Source organism: Chrysochloris asiatica, unplaced genomic scaffold, assembly GCF_000296735.1.
Source record: "Chrysochloris asiatica unplaced genomic scaffold, ChrAsi1.0 scaffold00326, whole genome shotgun sequence".
NCBI lineage: Eukaryota > Metazoa > Chordata > Mammalia > Afrosoricida > Chrysochloridae > Chrysochloris > Chrysochloris asiatica.
The window spans coordinates 2,802,651-2,826,670 of NW_006408844.1; the positions used below are offsets into that span (position 1 = coordinate 2,802,651).

The 24,020-nt window shown below is 48.8% G+C and overlaps 1 protein-coding gene across 1 annotated transcript in view; it reads right to left on the reverse strand.

Annotated features, from left to right (window-relative positions):
• Positions 1 to 22,838, reverse strand: part of WNT11 (wingless-type MMTV integration site family, member 11) — a 42,604-nt gene extending 19,766 nt beyond the window's left edge. The window contains exons 1-4 of the mRNA XM_006875427.1: positions 22,629 to 22,838; positions 9,670 to 9,905; positions 7,807 to 8,084; positions 4,731 to 5,023 (exon numbers count right to left, since the gene is read on the reverse strand). Coding sequence (XP_006875489.1) covers positions 4,731 to 5,023; positions 7,807 to 8,084; positions 9,670 to 9,905; positions 22,629 to 22,711 — 890 coding nt within the window. The 5' untranslated portion in view covers positions 22,712 to 22,838. The remainder of the gene's footprint in view (positions 1 to 4,730; positions 5,024 to 7,806; positions 8,085 to 9,669; positions 9,906 to 22,628) is intronic.
• Between the last annotated feature and the right edge of the window lie 1,182 nt (positions 22,839 to 24,020).

The window sequence follows — 24,020 nt, forward strand, 5'->3', positions numbered from 1 at the left end:
TTGATGAACTTTATCTATACTTATGGATGTAGTAACCCCAAAAAAGGAACAAATCTTTACAGCAAGGATCACTCCCACCCCCTCGGTACACAGGGTTGACAGGGATGGGCAACTTAGACATTGGGTATCCAAAATGGGGGGAGGGGAGGCTTTAAAGGCAAGAAGTGACTGGCTTACAAGCTTTCAAAAGGGAGCCTAGTTCCAGACAAGGCGGGGGAAGGTGGAATCACCACTGAATGATTTCTAATCCGTTGGGACCCAGCTGGTGAAAGGAAATGAGGATAAAACTCTTGTGGTACAATAGTGAATAATTGCCATCAAGACTGACTGTGAGGGTAGGAAATATAGAGGTAGATGTTTTTTGACAAAAGGAGGGGAGTGATTGATTTTGCAGCCCAGGAGCGGAGGTCCCTGCAACCATCAAGTGAGAAGAATGGAGAGCGGGACCCTACTCAGAGAGGCAGTGATGCCAGGGATGGAGACAGATATGATGACGTGCACAGATGGAGCAGCTGGGGACACTGGACTCAGGGAGGGAGAAGGGCTGTGTGCTGGCGGCTGGGGGGCAGGTCTGTGTGGTGTACCCTTTGGATATTTGATAATGCATGGAAGGGATTGTAATCATTGTAATGAAGTGAAATACGATGAGTATAAAGCTGATGTTCTCCCATGTAAACCTCACAATAAAAACTTAAAAAAAAAAAGATGGGGATAAGATTCTTATGATTCAATAGTGAGTAATTGTTATCATGACTAATTGCTACTGTCATAATTGTAAAGGTAGAAGTTTTGTAACAAAATCGGGGGAGTAGTTAATCTTACAGTCCAGAAACAGAGGACCCTAGGACCATCAAGGGAGAAGAGCACAAACGGAATGTGGGACCCTATCCAGAGACGCAGACACCAGAGATGGAGGCAGAGATGGGGACATGGAGAGAGGAAGCAGCTGAGAACTACAGATTCATGGGAAGAGAGGGACTGAGAGCTGGTGGCCAGGGGGCAGAATTACAGAATGTGCCATTTGGTGGTTTAAATTATTATATATGCCTGAGTGTTTTTTTTAAAAAAAGCTAAAATGAGAAGAGATAAATACTGTTAACTGATGGTGGTACATGGAGGGGATTATAACCATTGTAATGAAAGTATATGATTTGTTGAATATAAAACTGATGATCTGCCCTGTAAACTTTTACTCAATTCACAATAAAAAACAAACAAACAAACAAAAAGTTTTTAAAAAGAAAAGAAGGCTGGGTTTTAGAATATGAAACACTGGCTGATAAGGCTTCAGTTTCCCCAGGGGGAATTTGAGGAAGGTTGGGAGGCATTTTTCCCAGGTAGGGGGAAATCCTCTGAAGAGACTCCCTGCACATACAGGCCTTTTACAGCTAACACAGTTTATTTACATCTAATCCCTGGGGCCCCAAGTCCCCTCATCTAATAAACCTCCCATCTCCCTCCTTCAGAAAACCTTCCCTGATGTCCAGGCTAGATGAAGGTCCCTCTGGGGTCTGCTAGCCTCTGGGTTTTTCTGTCACAACTGAGTACTGGATGTCTCTCCTAATACCTGCATGTTTCTGTTGTTAGTGCCACTGAGTTGGCTCTGACTCATAGCGACCCTGTATAGGGTTTCTGAGGTTCAAACTGACCTTATGGTCCAGTGCTTATCCTCCAACACCATACCAGGACAAGCATAGCTGACCTGCAGCCTCATGTAATGAGTATAAGAGTAAATGTGTGTGGTTGTAAGCCACTGAGATTTCCAGGTTGTTGGTTTGCAAAGCTGACCTCACAGATATGTGTGAAGGCCTGTCCCCTGAGAATGGGGGGTGGGGATTGGTGGGTGGTGCTGTGGGGTAACCTCCTTAGCACAGTAAAGCCAAGAGTGGGACAGCTGGGAAGGAAGAGGTCAGACGGATACTGAGGCCTCCCATGTGACTGAAGCAGCTAGCACAGCAGAGACATTCCGTAGGAGTAGTTGTAACGGTGGGAATACTGTACAAGTGTAACTATACTAGTGGGTGGTGCTGGGTAGGTGTGACTGTAATAATAGAGATGGTGGGTTGTTGTTGTTAAGTGCCATTGAGTCAGCTTTGACTCATATTGACCCTGCTGTATAGGGTTTCCGAGGAGCAGCTGGTAGCTTTGAACCATCAACCTGTGGCTCAAACTGACCTTTCAGTCTAGTGCATTATTGTGGAGCACCACAGGGTAGGAGTAACGAATGATGGAGATGCTGGGTGGGTGTGGCGGTAATAGCAGAGTCACTGGATAGGTGTAACAGCAGAGATGGTGAGTAGGAGGAACCATCAGTGGAGATGCTGGCTAGGTGGATGTAAGTAACTGTGTATCATCTCTGACCCTCTGGGGGGGGATGCTTCAGTCCCCATTGCACAGGAGATGAAACAGCCTCAGATGAAGAGATGAGAGAAGGGAGCTGCTGCATCTGGATCAGAACTGTCACATAAAAGTCTGGAAGACCCTGTCTACTCTGGGGTACTCGTCCCCAGCCCCTAGGTTCCAGAACCCCACCCCATCTCATTCTCTTCACACCCATCCTGGCTGCCTCAGTCCTATTCCTTCCTGTCTCACAGGCCTGACCTGGTTCCATCTTCACTTGCATCCACCGACCCCCTCAATCTGGCCTCCAGATGGGAGCCTGGGCCTCCTCCGAGTCTGCTGCCCTGGCCTGTGAGGACGGCGCCCCCAAAGTACCCCCCCTCTCCGGGAGACAAACTGTGGGCTGCGGAGGAAGCAAATGCTGGCCGGGCACCAACTATGTGCCAGACTCGTTCCCAGACACCCTCACTCTGGTTCAATATTCTTTTAACCCCGCAGAACACTCGTTTTCTGGAATGCTATTAGGGGCTCCCTAATAAAAGAGTTCCACACGCAAACACCTTTGGGAAACACTGGCTTAGCCAGAGCCTTTGCTGCAGGATCCCTCGGAGCCTCTAAGAGGTTAGCGTGCTCTGTGAATCCATAAAGAGAATTTCTCAGACGTGTTTGATTGCAGAACTCTTTCTATTGTAACATGTCAGGACTAGTTTTGTCCAGATCCATCTTTGGGATGTGCTGATCCCTGAGTTCTCCAGCCCCACCGGGCACAGTTGGTCTGCAATAAGACTGGTTTCCTGAGCAGCTCAGCAACTGTGATGGGATCCCAGTCTTAGCTCTAACCCGGGGACCAGCAGGTCTCCAGGAGCAGGTGGGAGAATGCAGTGTCAGGCAGGAGGGCACATACATGGTGAGCCTGGGACACTATCCCACCCACTGACCCCATTCTCCTCAAAGGCTGTGCATCAGAGGACTGGTGTGAGAGTGTGGTTAGCTCATGCAGACTTCTTGTGCGGGGGGGAGGGGGGGTCACAGACTGGCTACTGCCTCCACCTCCCCATAGTCCTCCTTTATCCAAATGGGAAGTTGTATGGCATTCATCTTTCCTTCATTTAATCATCCAACAAACATTTACTGAGAGTCCATACTCTTTTGGGCCGTGTTAGAAATTTAAGGGGTTCTAGGATGACGAGGTGGTCCTACCAATGGGACAGGCAGATTTTATGGCCAGGCTCCTGCCCCAATAAGAAGCTGATGAAGCATTGGGCCTTTCCTGTGCAATAAATGTATACTTGGGACTGGGGGATAGTCCAGCCTCTCCCTGATACTTTCTTGTAGGAAGAAGGTCCTACCTCCACTGCGGGACTCCCAGAGGGAAGGTGGCTGCCCTGGGCCAGGAAGGGAGAAGAACTACCTAAGCAGACTGGGGTACCTTCAGGAGGCAGTGCTCTTGAGCTAAGGGTAGGAGACTTAACAGGAACTCCATGCTGGGCAGAGAGGACAGTGTAGCAGGGCAGAGGCCTGTAGGCAGGCAGCACAGAACTTGTTTGGGGTACTGGGGTGGCTGATGGGCAGGCTCTGCAGAGCGTGGAGTTCTTCTAAGGGTCAAACTGGAATCTGCAGACAGCAGGGAGCCTTGAAGGGCTTTTGAGAAGAGGCAGGGGTGCTAACATTTCAGGAGAACCACTTGGAAGGCCTCCAAGGCTCTCTCCTGCTCCAAAACGCTCCCTAAATCACATTTTTGATCATAGAGACGGGTGCACTGTCTGGGGAGCCAGAGCAGAAGTCATGGGGCAGTTGAGTGAAAGTCAGGACTTGGCTTGAGACTCGGGGAGCAAGATTCATTGTGATTCTGCCTATCAGGTGCCCAACCTTGAGGGGGGAGGGGGGGAAGGTCACTGTATGTACCATAACCTCCAACTGGAATGTCCTCATCCTCTGTGTGAGTCTGGCAAACTCCTTTTCATACTCCAGGACCCACCTCAAAACCTCCTCTGTGAAGTCTGTCCTGCATCTCATGCAGCCAGTGGCCCCCAGTTACCTAAATGATGCTGCCTATCCAGTGCTGATCCCTAACTGTTCATGCCAGGACAGCCTCTCTCTCTGTCTCCTGAGGACTCAATGTTTCTTCTCATCTGTCTCCCTGATTAGGGGGAGGTGGAGTGGGACCTCCTACCAGTCTCCAGACCTGGGGAACCTTCCTGGGTAAGATGCATAGCAGGCACTCCCAGAAGCCCTGTTGCAGGGTCCCTTGCATCCTGTCATCTCCACTTTTGCATCCCGGGGCAACCTCCCTCGGCTAGCTAGGCAGGAACTCTGTTCTCCCCAAATACCAGCTGAGACCCAGTTTTGTACTGGTGGTCTTTCCTGTTGGCCTGGTGTCAGATGCTTACCTGTCCTGTGTCCCGTGTGAGCCCACCTTCTCATTCTTCATGCAGAAGTCGGGGGAGCTCTGCAAATACACGAGCTCCGAGTCCTTCACAGGCCGGATATCCAGGTCTTTGGGCACAAGGTGTTTGCGAGTGCCCATGGGGCGGTGTACCACCTTGGTGGCTGATAGGTAACGGGTCTTGAGGTCAGCGGCCACATCCCGCAGTTCCTGCAGCCCCTTCCAGCAGGTGCGGATGGAGCAGGAGCCAGACACCCCGTGGCACTTACACTTCACTTCCAGAGAGGCACGGAGAGCCTGTAGACAGGAAGGGCATTGGGCTGGGCGGCTAGAGCCCCTCCCCGACCTGCCTGGGACCCTGGCCCTTGCCAACTCCACTGATCTTTTTTACTCGAAAACTGGGTTTACTCGAAAACTATGGTTCATTTTTCTTCCTCTAAACTGGAGCAGGGCAGGGTGCAGCTGAGTGAGGCAAGAAGAAGAATGACCTTTGCAGGGATCATGGATACTATTTATTAAGCACCTACTGTATCCTAAATGCTCTAAAACATGGCATAATTTAACTGCTACATAGCCTTCCAAGGGAGGTGTCATAATTTCCCCTATTTCACAAAGAGGCAATAAAGGCTCAGAGAGGCTAAGTCACATGCCCAAGGTTGCAGAGCTAGAAAATTGCAGAGCTGGGATTTGAACCCCAATCAGAGGGTGATTCCAAAAGCTTCAGCTGTTCATTGTCCTATGCTTTCTCTCACATGAAAGTGGGGCTCACTAAATACTTGCTAAGAAAAAAAAGAAGGAAAAAGAGAAAGAGGAGGAGAGGGGGAAAAGGAAAAGAAAGGGGGAGGGAGGGAAGAAGTGAGTGTTGAGGTGAATGTCCTTGACCTGACCTGCGTTATCTCTCACTGCCACTTCACCTGTCAGGTGACTTCCAACAAGCCACTTAGCCACTGGGTGCCTCTGCTTTCTTATGTACAAAATGGGCACATCATTCCAACCTTGTAGAGTTGTTGCATGGATTAAATGAGATGGCATATCGAAAAGATTTTGTGAACTATGAAAGTTAAATCAGCATTAGTTTTTAAAAATCAGTTTAAGTAATAATTATGGTGGAAAAGGAGGAGACTTGGGCTCTGGGGTTTGGTGAGATGGTAGCTATGATTTGGGAAGTGACTTTGTATCATCAGCTTCTTTTGGTCTCAGTTTCCCCATCTGTACCTGCTGGGCAACGAGTTAGATGCCTTCCAAGGGCCTTTCAATTTTGGTTTTTAAAACCTCCTTCTACCCTGCCTGCTCTGTGAAAAGAACCATAAAGGTGCCAGGTCATTTGTACCCACCTCCCAACATCAAAGAAAGAGATGGAGAAACTGAGGCACAGAGCGAGGGCTCCTTCCCCATCACAGTGCCAGGAAATGGGGACCAAGGAAGTCTAGCTGGGTATAAAATCCGGAATTTGCTGAGCAAAGCCTGAGGAGAACACAGGAATGACAGTCAGCTCAGAGGCATGTTCAACCTCCCAGGATCTAGAGGGGCTTTTGAATAGAAAGAAAAGTAGATTCAGCTTAGTTCCTCAGCATAAAATGGGGACAGGTGAGGAGGGAGAGCCAGAGCTTCCTGAGGCCCACTTTAAAATCGGGATCTATCTCATTTAATCCTCACACAGACCCTGCAGCTTTAGGGAGGAGGACTATGCCCACTGTGCAGATGGACCCCCGGAGACTCCTTGGCATCTGGGCCTCAGAAATAGGCCTCACGTGCAGCTAAGGCTGAAGACCCTCTTAGGGTTGCACTGGGAGGGAAGGAGGGAGGGCTGGTTGGCTCTTGGACTCCAGGGCTCCTGCTGGATATCCGGGGCTTTGGGTGCAGGTCGCCAGAGCTGGGAAGTCCCCAGCCAGACTCTGCTGCAGACCCATGGTGTGTCTTGGCCTCAGTTTCCCCAACTGCCAAGGCTGGTCTGGACATCCTAGAATCCTCACATGAGAAAGACAGGTGTGAGAGAAAGGTGAAAGCATGAAGGCCTCTGGACCTGGAGTCCAAAGCCCTGTGTGACCTTGGCCAAGCACATAAGGTCATTACCACTCACTTGGTGTAATGTGAGGAGAGTAGGGCTGTAGGGAGGGGACCGTGATGACATCTGAACACAACACTGGATGGTCATGCCCTTCACTAGGTCCATTTCCCCACCTGTAACAGGGAACTCTGATAGTGTAGTGGTTACGAATCGGGCTGTGAACAGCAGTTCAAAACTACCAGCCGTTCTGCGGGAGAAAGATGAGGCTTTCTGCTCCCGTAAAGATTTACAGCCTTGGAAGCCCTGTACAGGTTCGCTATAAGTTGGAACTGACTCCACAGCACATAACAACAACAACAGGGGATAGGAATACCTCCTCACAGAGTGTTCACATTGCACGGTGCCTGGCACACAGAATGATATACAGTTGTTTATTGTGTATGTTGTTGTTGTTTTTAATTTTCAAAAAATAAAAGCTCCATTTATTCACTTAGGCATCCACTCATCCAACCTTTTCGTGGCAGGAAGCGAGGGACTAATGGAACATTGATAATAATAAATGTTGGGGAGATGCTGTACTTTCAGGGTTGAGGTGGGCCGGAGGCTGGGGAAGGAGCTCCCATTCAATAAATGCAAGGAGAACTGTAGGTTAGCATAAGATTCGCAGACCTGCAGAAGTCTCCATGTCTCTGGGTCAGAGCTCCAGAGGAAGAGCTGAGGGTCCCAGCACATGGAGACACCATTTGTACACTGAGGCCACTTCGTATATGGCAACAACTGAGGCCAGAAAGAAGGTGACTTGCCCAACATCACACAGCAAGTTAGTGCTAGAGCCAGAACTCAGAGCTCCTAACTCCTAGCTCTGCTAACATTCTCCAACCCAAGTCCTGGTAGACCCCCTGGAGGAGGGGTCCATCAAACTCCCAAGAGCTGACAGAGGTGTGCAGCAGTTTTGGAGTGGGTGGATCAGGGGCCCGTCTCCCGCCTCCCCCCATCGGTGTACACTGGGTGGCCCTTTTCTGGCCGATGGCACAAGCACAACCATCTGGGGGCGGGTGGGGTGGGTGGTTACCTGTCTCCCCACTTCACTGTTGTGTAGACGCATCAGTTTATTGGCTTGGGATCCTGTTTTTTTCACCTTCATAGGAGCATCGGAAAACTTGGCCCCCATGAGGAGCCCGTAGCTGAGGTTGTCCGCACATCCTCCCCAGAGGTTCCCGGGCCCGGGTGGCTCACCTGGGACACGGCCGCAGGAGCAGCCGGGCAGGTCGCCTGAGGTACAGGCCCGGGCGATGGCGTGGCTGATGGCGGCAGACGACAGCGCATACACGAAGGCTGACTCCCGGGTCCCTGCCATGCAAAGGGGTGGAGTCAGCTAGAGTTCCCACCCTCCTCCCTGGTCCATTGCCTGGCTGGGTGGGGCAGAGTGTGGGAGCAGGGTGGACACGAGGCAGGGGCTGTGGCCAGGGTGGTACAGGTGGAGGATAGCACTAAGGCCACCCATCTGTCATCCCACCACCCCACACTCCCCCATACTCACTCACACCCTTACAGGCACACTCACACTGACGTTCTACTCACACTCAACAGTGCGGTACTCTTACCCCTGCTGTCTCCTGAACTGGGTTGGGTGAGACCAGAGTGTAAAGGGCCCACTATGTCTCTGCTGTGAACTGCTATGGGAAGGTCTTGTGTCTGAGCTTTGCCTTTAGCCTTTCCCCGAGCCTCGATTTCCTAAATTGTAAAATGGGGATGATAATACCTACCTCGTAGGCTTGTTCTGGAATTCACATAGTTTTGGGAAGGAAGGAAGGAAGCTGTGTGAAGTGCTACAGAAACATTAGCTATAATCATTAAGGATCTACAAGAGACATTCTTGCCATGAGACGGAGATCTGCGATCCACTAGTGTGTTTCTATCACAAGGCTCTCTAGCCTACATGGGTCTCACAGAAATTTCAGTCTTATGGCCTAGAACTACCTGTGGCATATTTGTTTCTGCCCTGAGGGTGGGCTCTGTAGCATTATCTCTGTCTCTCTCATTTGTAAAACTTTTATTTCATCCACGAAAAAAGATAATTTGACTCCTTTTTCAATCTGGATAGCTTTCACTTCTTTCTCTTATTGCTCTGACTAGGTCTTTTAACAGCTGCTCCTCAGAAATCCTTTACAGGGTCACGCTGAGTCAGAAACAGCTCGAAGGCACTTAACAACAGCAACAGGTCTTGTAATAACACCCTGTGTTTTTTCTGATTTCAATGGGAATGTTCTCAGGCTTTCTCCATTAAGTATAATGTTGGCTATTGACTTTCCACATAAGTCCTAAATCATACTGAGGGATTTTTCCTTCTATTCCATTCTTTAGGGTTTTCATCTAGCAAGGGTGTTGCATTTTGTCAAATTTATACAGCATTATCTTTTGTATACCTCCTCCCAAGAGCCTCCCTGACATGTGCCTTTGGTTCAGCAGGCAATGACTTGAGTCATGATGCAAGCACTGTGCACCAGAGCACTCATTCAACCACATGTTTATTCATTCATTCAGTTATGCCTGAATACCTGTTCTATTCATTAGTTCATCATTCATTCATCCACCCCTATGTCCATCCATCTATGCCTTCATCCACCTCTTCATTCATCCATCCATGCCTTCATTCACCTCTTCATTTGTCCATCCATGCCTTCATCCACCTCTTCATTCATCCATCCATGCCTTCATCCACCTCTTCATTCATCCACCCATTCCTTCATCCACCCCTTTATTTATCCATCTATGCCTTCATTCACCTCTTCACTCATTCATCCATCCATCTCTCCACCCATCCAGTTATCCATGTACTCATCCATTTATCTAAACACATATATTGATGCCTACATTCATTCCTCCCCACCTGTGTTCATTCAGCAGGTCCAAGCAGCCCCCTTCAGCTCCCTACCTCTCTCCAGGTCGAGCAGGTAGTTGGGGGCGAGCTCAATGGAGGAGCAGTTCCAGCGCATGTCTGCAAAGGCCCTGCGGCAGGCCTTCATAACCTCACGGGCAGCGTGCACGATGGTGTGCATGAGCTCCAGATTGCTACGGCACAATTGCACCTGTGCGGACACCAGGCCCTCCAGCTGTTTGCAGTGCTGTGTCTGATTCAGCGCCAGGGCTGCCGGCGTCTTGGAGAGTGCCCTGCACAGCCCCAAAGGGCAGCAACCAGTGGAAGGAAAAAGAAGGGGCTATGAGAGACGGTGTTGTCTTCCCCAGCCCTACTGGTCCTCGCCTTCTCCTCAGTGGTCTCTGGGCCTTTGCTAGAAAACAACCAGCAAGCCAGAAGGCAAACGACCATCGTGGACAGTACCATGGCTTCCCCTACGACCCGTGTGACCATGAGTACAGAAAATCTACCTTCTCTGGGCCACTAACAGGATTGGGACTCCTCCTCCTGCCTAAGATTTATGATCACTACTAATAAACTGTTTTCCAGTTCAGAGAGCCCACACCCACACCTACTACCTTACTTATTAGGTTCTCATACAGCTTTGTGAGTTAGAATTGTAAACATTATTCATTCATTTGACATTGAACATCTCCTATGTGCCAGATACTGCTAAACACTAGATTACTGTATACATCATAATAATATGTACTCTTTACTGAGCATTTACTATGTACAGCTTGAGTTAAGAACTTCCCATTGCTGTTTCATTGAATTATTAAAACCCATTTGTTAGGTCATAAAGTCCTATATACATGTTAGAGATTGTTGTAAATTTTGTGACTGACAAGAGCCCCCAAAATTTCTATTCTATAATGATGAATCTGTGAAACACTTTATAACATGGATGAACTTGGAGGACATTATGCAGAATGAAATTAGTCAATCACAAAAGGAAAAATATTATATGCAACCATTATTATAAAAGCTTAAGAAAAAGTGTGCATACTAAAAGAAATATTCTTTGATGGCTTCCAGGGGTAGGAGAGAGGGGAGAGTAATTCACTGGCTAGAGGGTAACACGTGTTATCTTGGGTGATGGGGAGGGCACTATGCAAGAAGAAGGAGGGTGACAGATGAACAGTGAAGACAGAGGAAGACTTAGGGAGGTATGCATGGACTAAATGGGATAGAGTTAAATAGTGATTATACATAACCTTAAAACAACAGTGTTCTCTGAGTAGATACATGGATTGAGACATAGGCTGAGTGGGTAAAGGAGGAGAAAAAATGTTTATGCATTTTACTGTCTTGTGGATATTGATTTCCTCTGCCTCCTAGTGTAAAAGAGATTCATGTAGGATAAAAATAAATGGTGGGAATCGGGATTACAGAAAGCTTGTAGCACACCGTTAGCCTATAACTGATTGGTTTTGCTAAACAGGAGTTAGAATTTGCCTAGTGGAATAGGCTTCTTGTTAAGCCTTTGTAGAATTTAAGGCCTTGGGTAGAATCCTGAGTCCCACCTAGAACCCTCCTACTTGAAAAGACATGCAGACCAACCCAGAACTGCTGGGAGAACAGAAGATTCCTACTGAAAAAAAGACCTGCAGGAAAAATCAGACGCTTTGGCTGTGTGAGCTTCAAGCAAGCAGTTTACTTTGGTGGCTTTAAGGCCAAAAAAAAAAAGTCAGCCCATCAGGGGAAGCCCCCTTCTAGGATGGAATTTAAAGGGAACCCACAAGCACTCTTGTATACTCACTGGTGACTACCTGGGTCTACCTGTGAGTGCATGTGGGTGAAATGCAGCAATGAAGACATGGGCTGAGTTTGGCCATGTTCCATTGATACCCGTTTTCCTTGAGATGACGGAGAGAAGAAGAAGGGCTGCCTGTTCTGAAGTTTAGGGAGATGTGTGAGTTCCTGAGCCCATGGACACTGACCTAGCCCCCTGGGGGCAAAGCAATCATCTGGTCTGAAGTACAGGGAAGTGTGCATGAATCCCCAAACTTGCAGCTGGTACCCATCTGACCTAGCTTAGATGGTTAGGGCTGAGCTGACCAGAACCCAGCCAGGTGAAGATAAAGATGTTTGATACTGTGAGCAAGTATAAATTACTACAGTTTGGTGAACTGGACTTTTGTTTTTGAAGGCAATTGCTCAAAATTCCACCTGGAATGGTAGAGTCTTCAGATCAAGGAAAAAGCATGTTTTGTCAGTGTACTGGGTTGATTGTTGTTGTTGTTAAGTGCCGTCGAGTACTGGGTTGATAGGATGGGCAATTTAGACATTGGCTATCAAAAATGGGGTAGGACTGCCAACCAAGAATCCTCTACCCAGAAAAGCTGTCAATCAAGTATGATGGTATAAACAAACCATTCCAGGATAAACAGAAGCTAAGGGATTTTGCCAAGCCAACCCTGCTATGAAAAACATCCTAAAAGAAGTTCTGTGGACTGAGAACCAACAAGAACAGACAACAACCAGAGAATGATGTACGTGGTAGCATCACCCTGAACTCAATCAACAAATGAAAGAGTCAAGAACAGAATAAAATTATAAGAACAGAGGATCTGGGTGGTCAGTCTATGATCAAAACAATCACAAAGTGAAAGAAGGTAAACACAGAGGAACAGAGATCCAGGTAGTGAGAAGGTCAGATACATTACAGGATAAAATAGACTGTCTTAAATGGAGGGAAGAGTTAATGGAATATAAGGTAACCACAATAGTGGGGTTGGAGTGAGGGGGTTTACTTCGGGTGTTGGGGAGGACAATACAAGAAGGGCATAGAGGTGGAAGGGCAAGTTACACAGGGGAACACTGAGACAAGTTTGCATGGGCTAAGTGGGACAGAAGTAAATAGTGATGCATGCTTAATCTTGGAACATCAGGGCTCTGTGATACAGGGATCTAGGCATAGTTTTAAGAGGGGAAGTATTACTAAAATGCTTGACAGTCTTATGAATATCGGTTTCCCTTGCCTCCTATTGAAAAATAGACACTTGAGTAAGATAGAAAGGAATGTTGGGAAACATGATTACAGAAAAATTGTAAGCCCATCTTCAGCCTATAAGTGATTGGAATACCTAAAAGGGGTTCTAGAACTTGTTCAGTGAAACAGGCCTTTTGCAAAATCTTTGCAGAGTATAGGACCTTAGGTGGAATCCTGAGTCCCATCCAGAACCCTAGGAGGTGGGACATTCCCATTAGCAAAGACAAGCAGATAAGCCCGGAACAGCTAGAGCAACAGAAGATACATCTTCAAGAAAGATCATTAGGAAAAACCCAAAATAAAAGTGTCAGCATGACTGGCTACTACAAGAATAAGCAAGCTGTTCGCCAGGAAGCCATCAAGGCAAGCAATCAAGTTCTTTCAGGACAAACTCCCCTCTAAAACTGAAACTCAAAGAGAACACATGAACAGGCATATAAGCTTGCTGGCGACCACACTGGTCTACTGGTGAGTGGAAGAGGGGGAAAGGCAGCAATGAAGAAATGGGCTGAGTTCAACCACAGTCCATGGACTCCCGTTGACCTGAAGATGAGAGAGAGAAAAGGAAGGGCTGGTTGGTCCAAAGTGTGGTGAGACCTGGGGACACTTGAGCCCATGGACAAGGACATAGCCACAGAGGGCTAGAACTGAGAGTGAAGCATCCAGCTGATATGATGTGAGGAGAGATGCACAAGAACACCCAAACTTGCAGACAGTACCCATTTGACCTAGCCTCAATGGCTCGATAATCAGAACTTGACTAGAGAAAGATTACAAACAAACAAAAAAAATTTTTTTTTGATAAAGGAAACAAGGGTAAATTGCTACAATTTGATGAACCTGACCTATACTCATGGAGTAACTAAATATCAACAGAGAGGGAAGGAATCTTCACATCAAGTATCAATACTATCCCCTTTGTACACAGGGTAGACAGGGACGGGCAACTTAGACATTGGCTACCTAAAATGAGGGGGCAATAAAGGCATGAAGTGACTGGCTTACAAGGTTTCAAGAGGGAGTTTAGTTTAAGAGTGTGTGAGGTCGGGAGAAAGAGTCCCCACTGAATAGTTTTCATCTTGTCTAGCTGGGTCTGGTAAAAAGCAATGGGGATAAGATTCGTATGATTCAATAGTGAATAATTGTCATCATGACTAATTGCGACTGTCACAATTGTAAAGGTAGAAGTTTTGTAACAAAAACAGGGGCGTGGTTAATCTTACAGTCTAGAAACAGAAGACCCTAGGAACATTAAGGGAGAAGAGCACAATCAGAATGCAGGACCTTATCCAGAGAAGCTGCGACACCAGAGACGGAGGCAGAGATTGTGTCATGGAGAGGGAGAGCAGCGGAGGACTCTAGATTCATGGGGAGAGAGGGACTAAAAGCTGGTGGCCAGGAGGCTGACTTGCAGATGTGGCCTTTAGAGGTGTAAATTATTATATATGCCTGAGTGGGTTTTGTGTTTTTTTTTGTTGTTGTTGTTGTTTTAGCTAAAGTGAATAGACAGAAATACTCTTAACTGATGGTACATGGAGGGGATTATAATCATTGTAATGAAACAAGGTGTATGATTTGTTGAATGTAAAACTGATAAGCTTCCCTGTAAACTTTCACTCAATACACAATAAAAACCTTAAAAAAAAAAAAAAGAATGGGACAAGGGACTATAAAGGCAGGAAGTAGCTGGCTTACAGGCTTTCATGAGCGTTGTTAGTTTCAGAAGGAAGTAAAATAGAATATCCACTGAATAGTTTTCTTCTTTTCCAGATGAATCTGGTGAAAGGGGATGGGGACAATGGGGACAGGATTTTATGATTTAATTGTGAGTAATTATTAGCAGGGTTAATTGTGATAGTCAAAACTGTAATTACAGAAGATGTATAACTAAAAGGGGAAAGCAGTTAATCTTTCATTTCAGGAGCAAACAATCCCAGGACCATCAAGAAGGAAGAGCATGAGAGGAACGTGAGATCCCTACCTAGGAAAGTGGTGGCAGCAGAAACAGTGGCAGAGGCAATGGCAGGGAGAGACAGAACAACAGCGGGCTCTAAGAGGCTGGCTTGCAGAATGTGCCCTTTGGACATTTTAATGAATATATATCTATATATACATTTGTTTTGTATGTGTGCATCAAATATTTTTGCCCTCTTCATTTGATTTGTCAATTTTGCTTTGTTCATTAGGTTTCATGTGAAATCTAAGATGTAAATGGCAAACGACAGGGAGGAAGGAGGATAACTGTTGTTGCAATTGTAAGGAGGGAATTGCAATCACTGAGATGAAACAAAGCATAGGATTTGTTGAATGTAAAGCTGATGATCTTGTCTGTAAATCTTCACTTACTTCACAATAAAAAGTTTTTTTAAAAAGGAAAAGATACTAAAAAAGATTTTCACCAAAATGGTAAAAAAAAATTCTAGTCTAGACTCTGCCAGTTCCTTGCTATGTGACCATAAAGAAATCACTGCGCCTCTCTGGGTCTCAAGGAGTCTTTTGTGCTGTGGGCTAGGTGGTGGTTGCTTAACTGCAAGGTTAGTGGCTCAAACACACCACCTGCTCCTTGGAAGAAAGATGAGACTGTCTACTTCTGTACAGATTTACAGTCTTGGAAACCCTTTATGGGGTTGCTATGATCACAATCAACTCAACTGGTTTTCTCTGGGCCTCAGTGTTTGTACCTATAAACCATTATTTCCCAGAACAGGACTCCACTGAGGGTTCCGTGGTCAAGTACATGTGAGGAACACAGTGTACAGGTCCCCTCTTGTAGAGTCATGTTGAATCCTTTCATTTTAAAGACTCAGAGACGTCCTCAAACAAAGCAAAAGACTTGGTTTTGTTTGGCTGAGTATGCTGAGCACATTGAGCATGAAAGTCAATGTTTGAGAAGTGCTGACTTCATCCATGGAGTCCTGGGGTGGTGCTGTAGCATAAGCACTGGATTGTTAACCAAAAGGTCAGCAGTTCAATCCCACCGGCTGCACCTCAGAAACTCTATATAGCAGGGATGGGGAACCTTTTCTCTGCCAAAATTTATAACATTATTTGCGGACCATAAAAAATTATCAACAATACTCAAATGAGCTTGTTATATTTGGCCAAACATTTAATTAACTCACCCCTAATGTAATGGCTAGAATTGTGGTTGCCTTGGCAGAGCCAGACCAAATGATTCCAAGTGCCTTATAAGGCCCACAGGCCGGATGTTCCCCACCCCTGCTATACAAGGTTGCTATGAATCGGAAACTCCTTGACGGCACTTAACAACAACTACTTCATTCATGCTTTGGGAACGTCTATGGTGATTTTATAGGCTTCCAAATATGGGTTCTGGGCACTGGAATCTAAGACTCTAAAACGAGGACTCCATCTCTGCCTTCCTCCTGGACCCTCTCTGAGAAGCAGACTGCATCAGGCAGTGGGGGCTGTCACAGCCCTAAAGGACTCCACATAGACTCACCCTTAGCTTCCCTCTCCCCAGTCCTAGCTCACAGCAATAGGGAACCCCAAAGCCAACCGACCCTCAGCAACCCAGCAAAGACCCCTGGAGTTCCAGGAGGGGCAAGGGAAGGCTGATCTAGAGCCAGAAGGTCCAACTGACATTTCTGTTTCAGTCACAGTTGTCCTCATCCAGAACCAGAGCTGAGACCCAGAAAGGCTGAGAACCCAGAAGCCCTGACCAGAAATCCAGAGGGAGGCAGCCCAGAGTCAGGAGAACAGCACAAATGTGCATAGACTCTTGCTCCATCACTTGCATACAACCTTGAGAATCTTCCTGATGCCTGGAGTGCTTTCCTCTACTCCAATAGCTGTATGAGTTAAAGAACTTGATCTACTGTGGAGGAATGTTACTAAGCACCTATTCTCCCTAGAGTCATTTGGCAATGAATGTGACCCAGATCCTGTCCTCAAGGACCAGGCACCCATCAGGCATGCAAACAGGGGTTGGCAGGGTCCCCACTCTGGGTCTCAATTACTTCATCTCTGAAGTTGTCAAGCCTCCCAACGTGTTATAGGGAAACATCTTCTAGGTGAGGGCTCAGACTCCCTAGGAGGGTATGGAATGGAGAGACCTGATGGCCTGAGGGTGGGGTAGTGCAGCAGCCCAGGGAACTGCCTCAGAGCTAGGAGCTGCAGAGCAGCCTGTGTATGCAGTGTGGGGGTGTCCCTGCCATGAACTGAGCCACCAGCAACCACAGCTTCTTGCAGTGGGAAGGGAAAAGGCTTGCCACAGGCAAGAGATGAGGAGGCAAAGAGGCGGCAGCATTCCACTCTGAGGAGGGCGATTCGGTCACCTGGTAATTAGGGGTAATGACCGTTTCTAACTAAGTTCCCCTCAGGGAGGTAATCAAGGATTAGAGCGGGAGGCAGGGAGGGGGAGATTACCCGTCTGGACAGCTTGCCGATTTGCCTCACTTCAGCAGATCCCTAATTGAAACCATTTTGATTTATCTGGGGGTGAGGGGCAAGAGGAGGAGAGGGTGGAAGAGAGGACAGAAAGGGACAGAGGGGAGGGAGAGTTCACAGGAGAGGCCTGTGTGAGGGGTGCATGGGGAGAGGTAGGACACCAAGGACACCTCTCATTCTGGGGTTGGGGGTCTCCTGGGACTGGCTGAGGGGCATGAGACTTGGGCTCAAGATCTGCCTAGTCCTCTAACCACCAAGTGACCTTGGGCAAGTCACTGCCCTTCCCTGGGCCTCAATTCCCCACCCAGAATGTTTCATGGCCACCACCAATGCAGTCTCCTTGGCAAGAGCACTTCAGGGTAATGTGAACCTGACAATTGGCTTCACCTACCACTCCCTTTCCTCTACACCCAGCCCATCTCTGCATCTGGGTGGTCTTCTTCCATAAAGCCTCTGAATTTCAGCCATCCCTCCCAGGTGGGGCCACATCATCCCCTGTCTAGATTACTAGTCTCTCCTCACTGGCCTTCCTGCTCTGATTTGTCACCAGGTTGTTCCCTGAAGGTGTATCAGTAGCCCTGCCCTCAGGCAGCTCTAGGATACCTGGCCCAGGTAAGGTCACCTTCTAAGAAAGGCTTCCTTACCTGAGGTATCCATAGCATTCTTCTCTCCCTAGGCATGGGGCTCAGGGCATATAGTGAATCTAACCCAAAGACCCAGCAGTCAGGCTTGGCACGCCTCTCAGTAACAGGGACCAAGGGTCTCTGTAACCCCAAGTCAGGGAGCTCACAGTGCTAAGTGCTCTCACCAGGCCACTCATGACCTGGTGGATCTGCACTGCCTTCAGTCTGCGCTACTGCCCAGGGCAGAAGGGCTTCCAGATGAGGAATGGGGCTTAGGGTCTAAGAATGGGGCTTAGAGTCTAGCCCCATCCCTCATCTGGAAGTGCTGTCAAGTCAGTTCTGACTCACAGCAAACCTGTACATAGCAAACCTTCCAAGGAGCAGCTGGTGGATTTGAACTGCCAACCTTGCGGTTAACAGTCCAGGACGGGGCTGAGGGCGCATGAATCTTGTTAAGGGAAGCCTTGTGATTCTGCCTCTGGTGACCCAGGGTGGGAGAGCAGTTAAGTCAAAGGAGACCCTGTTCTGCAAGCCCAGGCTCCCAGTTAGACCTTTTCTGGCCCTGTCTAGCTCCCTTTGGGCTTTCCACTCCCCGTGCAGACCCATCCTCTCTCTGGGCCTCCATCCCTTGAACCTTCCCCTGGGGCAATCAGGGAAGACCTCTGCCTCTCTGAAAGTCATGACTCCTCAACTGAGACCCAGGTCTAGGGACCAGAGCTCCCCAGAGTTGCCCCTACGTCATCCTGTCAGACTTGGGGCTGTGGTTGCTGCTCCAGGCAGCAGCCACCGGGCCCTAGTGCCTGGGTGTTCTCCTGTCCCCTTCCAGACTTTGTGTCAAAACTCCAGAGCCAAGAGAGACACTTCTTTCCCCCCATCTGGACAGATGGGGAAACTAAGGCAGGTGAAGGGGCCTGGAGTCTATTTCTCCAGACTTGCTTACAAATGATACAACTTTCCCTTCACAACTATGCCTACCCTGACCTCACATGGGACTGAAGCCAGCCCACCCGATCCCACACATGCTGATCCACCTGAGGAACCCCACCTCTGTAAGACAGAGCCCCAACTGACCTCAGTCAGAGATCTGTCAACCAAAAAGCTGAAGAGTGGCTCCCACACCATCACCAACTTCCAATTTGCAAATGGGGAAATTGAGGCCCAGAGAGGGTCAAGACTGCGCACAGCCAATTAGAGGCAAAGTCAAGCTAGAACCCTGGCTTCCCAGATTCCAAGCTAAGATGAGGAAAGTGAAGCTCAGAGAGTCTAAAGTAGATTGTTTGCCTGAGGCCTTAAGGCTAGTGATAGTGAGGAGGTTTTGCTCAGGCTGGGACTGAGTCCCCTCACCCCCCGAGTCTGGAGCTCTTCCACCCCACTTTGCTGTGGCTATACCCTCCTGGGTCTCCTGAGGCGCTTTTCCTTGAGAGGCCCCACCACCTAGTGAGTAGCAGGCTAGAGGCTGCTCCTTTCCCTTCAGTGGACAACTTCAGTGGTTCATGAGAGGTTAGAACTACACTTAGCCTCCTTTCCCCACAGGGTAGCCAGAGCAGAAGGTGGACAGCCCAGACCTGGGTCCACACCTGCTGCTCTGAGAGTCTCCCAGCACTTGCCTTAGGTGTGAGACCTACAGTCTGTGAACAAGCAGTGGGGTGGAGAAGAGATTCCCCAGGATATTTCTGGTCAGGTGCCACCAAGGAAAACCAGGCTTTGACCTCCCTTCCCCCAGTGTCCAGTCCACAAGAAGTTTAGGCTGAGTCCCAGGTGCCCAACAGGTAGCCGTCCCTGGTCACTCAGCCACATGTGGTTTTAGTTTCTGTGTCAAATGCCCCTTTCATCTCCAGCTCACTTTCCAAAGCCTGGATAGCAGCATCCAACCCCTACAAGGCGAGGACAGCTGAGCATCCTGGGAAAGTCCCCAGTCTCCCACTCCACCAGTGAACTTCTCTGTTCCCAACTGCCTGGTGGCTCCCTGGGACCAACAGCAGGCTGGTAAGCACACAGGCCACAGAGCTAGACAGTCTGACTCCAAATCCTGTCTCTATCATCTGCTAGCTAGGACACTCCATTAGTTTAACAATCCCCGTGCCTCTGTTTCCCCTTCTGTGTAATAACAGAACCCACCACACAGGGGGGTTGGAAGATTGACATGAAACAATCTCCAAATACTCCAAACTCCACTGCAATCGAGTCAATTATGACTCAGAGGGAGCCTATAGGATAGAGGAGAACTGTTCCTTAGGTTTTCCGAGACTGTAAATCTTTACGGGGGCGGACAGTTTCATCTTTCTCCCTCAAGCTGGAACCACTGATCTTGTGGTTAGCAGCCCAACACTTAACTGTACCACGATTAAATCACTGTGTGACCTTGGGCAAGTTACATTTGTAAAGAAGTCCTCACTTATAAAATGGGAGTGACAAGAATATCACCTACCTCATAGGAGTATTATCAAGATTACATGGCTAAAAGCTCTTGAAACAATGTCTGACACATTAATGTTCCTAGTATCTCCAAGTTTCCTCATGTACATTGTCCTGACTCTAACTTTTGCTTATACTGTTCCTCCATGTAGGATGTCTGCTGTACCATCCATCTCGGTCTATCAGACTCCCATTCACCCTTCAAAACCCAGTCCAGAAGTCATTTCCCCGTGATGTTTTTTTGGCTCTCTTTAGGTGGAATGAACCACTTCTCTGGGCTCCCATGGTCCCTCTCCTAGAACACACTGTGTATATTTTGCATGCAGCATAGTGGTTATAAATCAGGCTGCTAATCTCACGGTCAGCAGTTCGAAACTACCAGCTGGTCCGCGGGAGAAAGATGAGACTTTCTGCTCCTGTAAAGATTTACAGCCTCGGAAACCCTGTACAGGGTCACTATGAGTCGGTACCAACTCCAGGGCACATAACAACAGCAACAACAACATCTCCCCCAAAAGGCTGTGAGCTTCTTTAGGGCAGATACTTCTTTAACTCTACCCATTTCTAGGACAACTTGAGATACAAAATGTGGATAGCATGGGCTTTAGGCTTAGCCAGCCATCTATTCCAGGACCTTCCCCACTACATGCTTATTTAGGGAGCTCAGGTGAGTTTTCTCAGAACCACAACATTCCCACTCCACTGTACAGTGAGTGGGGAGGAAGGTCCCCTACAATGCTCTGGTTGCTATTTATTGTTTGGTGCTGTAGATCCTATCTAGGGTTTCTGAGACTATGAATCTTTACAAGAGCAGAAAGCCTCATCTTTCTCTTGCAGAACAGTTGATGGGTTTGAACTGCCAACCTTGTAGTTAGCAGTCCAGTGGTTATCCTACAGCAATGTCACCCAAGCCCAGTTTTCTGTTTCTCACACTACTAGTTGTTGTTGTTGTGTTATGTGCCATGGAATCGGTTCTGACTCATAGCGACCCTGCATAGGATTTCCGAGGCTGTAAATCTTTACCGGAGCAAAAAGCCTCATCTTTCTCCCACGGAACAGCTGGTAGTTTCTAACCGTGAGATTAGCAGTCCAATTTGTAACCACTATGCTACCAGAGCTCCTTACATTCCAAGTGTTCTTCAGCAAACCCTTTTCTTCTCTAAGCCTGTTTTCTCATCTGTAAAATGGTGCCAGGGGAAGACGTAGAGAAGAGGAAGGCTTGAAATTCATGAAGCAGAGGTTCCAGGCCAGCTCTGAAGATGCCAGGTACCCACAAATTCATCACAGACAGCTGGGGAAAGTCGGTGTCCCAAGGCTGGGAGACCGCTGAGCACAGGCCTTGCAAACAACAAACTACAAAATGAGGTCCCTTGGTGAATCACCAATTAATCGATAACTCAGCTCCTGCCGGGCCAATGACCTCAAGACTGTTTGCTGGCAGCCCAACTATCACCCTCATCTTCCAGTTAATCCCAGTCCAGGAACCCTCCCCAAAGCCCTTCCCAGCCCACAAGATCTGTTCCCTCCTATTTTATCTGTGTGGCTCCCTGCCCCCACCCCAAACGCCAGACCCTAGTCCAGTCCTGAACTTTCCCACCACTGAGTGTTTCCTCAAGGAATCCCCACCTATCCACCCAAAGTATCTGCCTCCTGACCCTGCCCCCTCCTGACAAACTTCCTCAGGCCCAGCCTAGGCCACACTCCTGAAAGTCTCCCTGTGCCCCCACCAGGTGGTCTCCCCCTCCTCTGGGCCCGCCCGCCCGCTGGGCTCTGGGCTCTTCTAGGGCTCTTGGACGATTCTGCCCTGTTCAGAGTTATTTACGGCCTGGGCTTATCTCTTCCAACCCTTCCTGCGGGAAGGGGCTGGGTTTACTCCATTCCCCCGGCAACATCCACAGCCCCCAACAGAGTAGACACTCCCTTCTGCGGGATTGAAGTGAGCTTTCTCCCACCTATCCCGCCATTAATAATTTATATCTAAGGAATAGTCGTCACATGTGCACAGCACATGAGAGTTTATGAGGTTCTTTCATAAATCTTTTCTCATCTGATCTAAGGGGCAAGTCTTCCTCCTTGCATGGAGGAGGACACCGAGGCTTTCAGAGGTGGGGTGACTTCCCCAAGGTCACCCAAGAGAAGGGGTCAGGACTGCGTTTGAGGACCTCCAGCTGGGGTCAGACACTGACAAGTAAACCTAAGATTGAGCTGGCCCCTTTTTGCTGGAGCCCCAACCACCCTCCTGATTGCACCCCTTGATGGGGGTGTCTTTTCCCATCTCCCAACTCCCAGAGGCTGGTCTTCTCTTGAATCTTCTCTCCCAACCCCACCGGAGGCAAGGACGACAGTTATCCCATTTTGCAGAAGAGGAAATGGAGGCTTAAGAAGAATGACTTATCCACGACCCTCAGGCCAAGTTCGGCTACCGGGTCTTCGGCGCGCTCGCGGTATCTCCGGAGGGGGTCCCTTAACGCTCTCTGCCTCCCCAGCCTCCCCGTCCCAGGGCCCGTCTGTGTGGACGCGGAGTCCCTACTTACAGCCACTTGATGCCATAGCACATGCTGGTCTGGAGGGCCAGGGCGAGGAGAAGCGCCTCGCAGACCTGCGGCCGCGCCCTCATCTTTGCGCGCCCTGCGCGCTTGGAGGTCAGACCCTCTAGGAGTTGCGCTGGTGTCCAGCCACCCACAAGGCGACGCCGCTCCTCCTGCGCGCACGCTGCCTGCAGTCGGGGAAAGCGGAGGCAGCGGGTTAAGACGGCTGGCTGGGCGGGGGACGCAAGGGGGGGGGTGTTTTATTCAAATTACAAAGGAGGGGTCGGGGCTTAGGGAGACTGAGCGCGCGGCGGACGTCCCCTCCCGCGCGCCTGGCAAAGGGACGCGGCCGGCGTCAGGCTCGAATTACCTAGGTGCTCCCGGCGCTCGGCAGAGGACGTGTCCCCTTAGCACGGCTCCGCGCGCACTGCCCGTGCTTGGGCCCCGTGTCCCAGCCACGCCTTTGCGACACTCGGGCTGGGATCCTGGCTACCAGGAAGAAGCACCGGGGGCGAGAGGACCAGTAACCCCGAGAGAGAGACGGAAGCTATAGAGCCTCTTGACAGCTGAAGGAGAGAGACGCTCAGGCGGAAAGAAACTGAGGCATAGGTTGAAACTCAGACGTACAGACGGAAAGAACACTAGTCAAAGGGAAGGAGATCGTGGGCCAAAGGAAGAGAAACACATTCGGGGCCTAAAACCTGGGTTCTTATTCCCCGTAATATTGATTATTAGTTATTATGGCCTTGAGCTCCTGACCTCAGTTTCCCACCTCTGTAAACTGCGGATGATTCAAGAAATATTTACCTAAGACTGTTCACCTAACACGATCCAATTTGCTCCTCCCAGCAACACAGTGAAATGGGTACTATCACTTTCCCCCAATCTCACGGATGAGGAAACAGGCCCAGAGAGATGGAATGGCATTGCTTGGCCAGTGAATCTCAGGCCAGTGCCAGGTGTTCAACTCCCCGGTCTACCCGGGAGTCCAGTGAGATCATAGACCGCGAGGAGACAAGGAAATGGGGCTTGCTCTGTTAGTTTCGCCAACTGTGAAGGGAAATGGATGGCACGGGGTAGCAAAAAACTCTTTGTACTGTATAAAAGCTAGCTGTTCGGAGTCCCTCTCTAGCCTTTCCTCTTTGGACGGTCGGGTATTGTCCAAGCGTGAGCTCGGCTTAATAGCCCCGCTGCCAGTCTAAGGGAATTAGTCTGATGTTTCCTTAGGCCGCCAGGCGGCACACTCCGGCCGCGTAGGAACCACCGGCCCCGCCTTCGGGCAGCCCCAGAGTCACTTTCTCTGTTTTTCTTTTTCTTTTTCCCTTTTTTCTTTTCCTCTTCATTCTCACCTCATTAACTTCCTTCCCAGCTTCTTCCAAATTTACTAACACCTGGCTC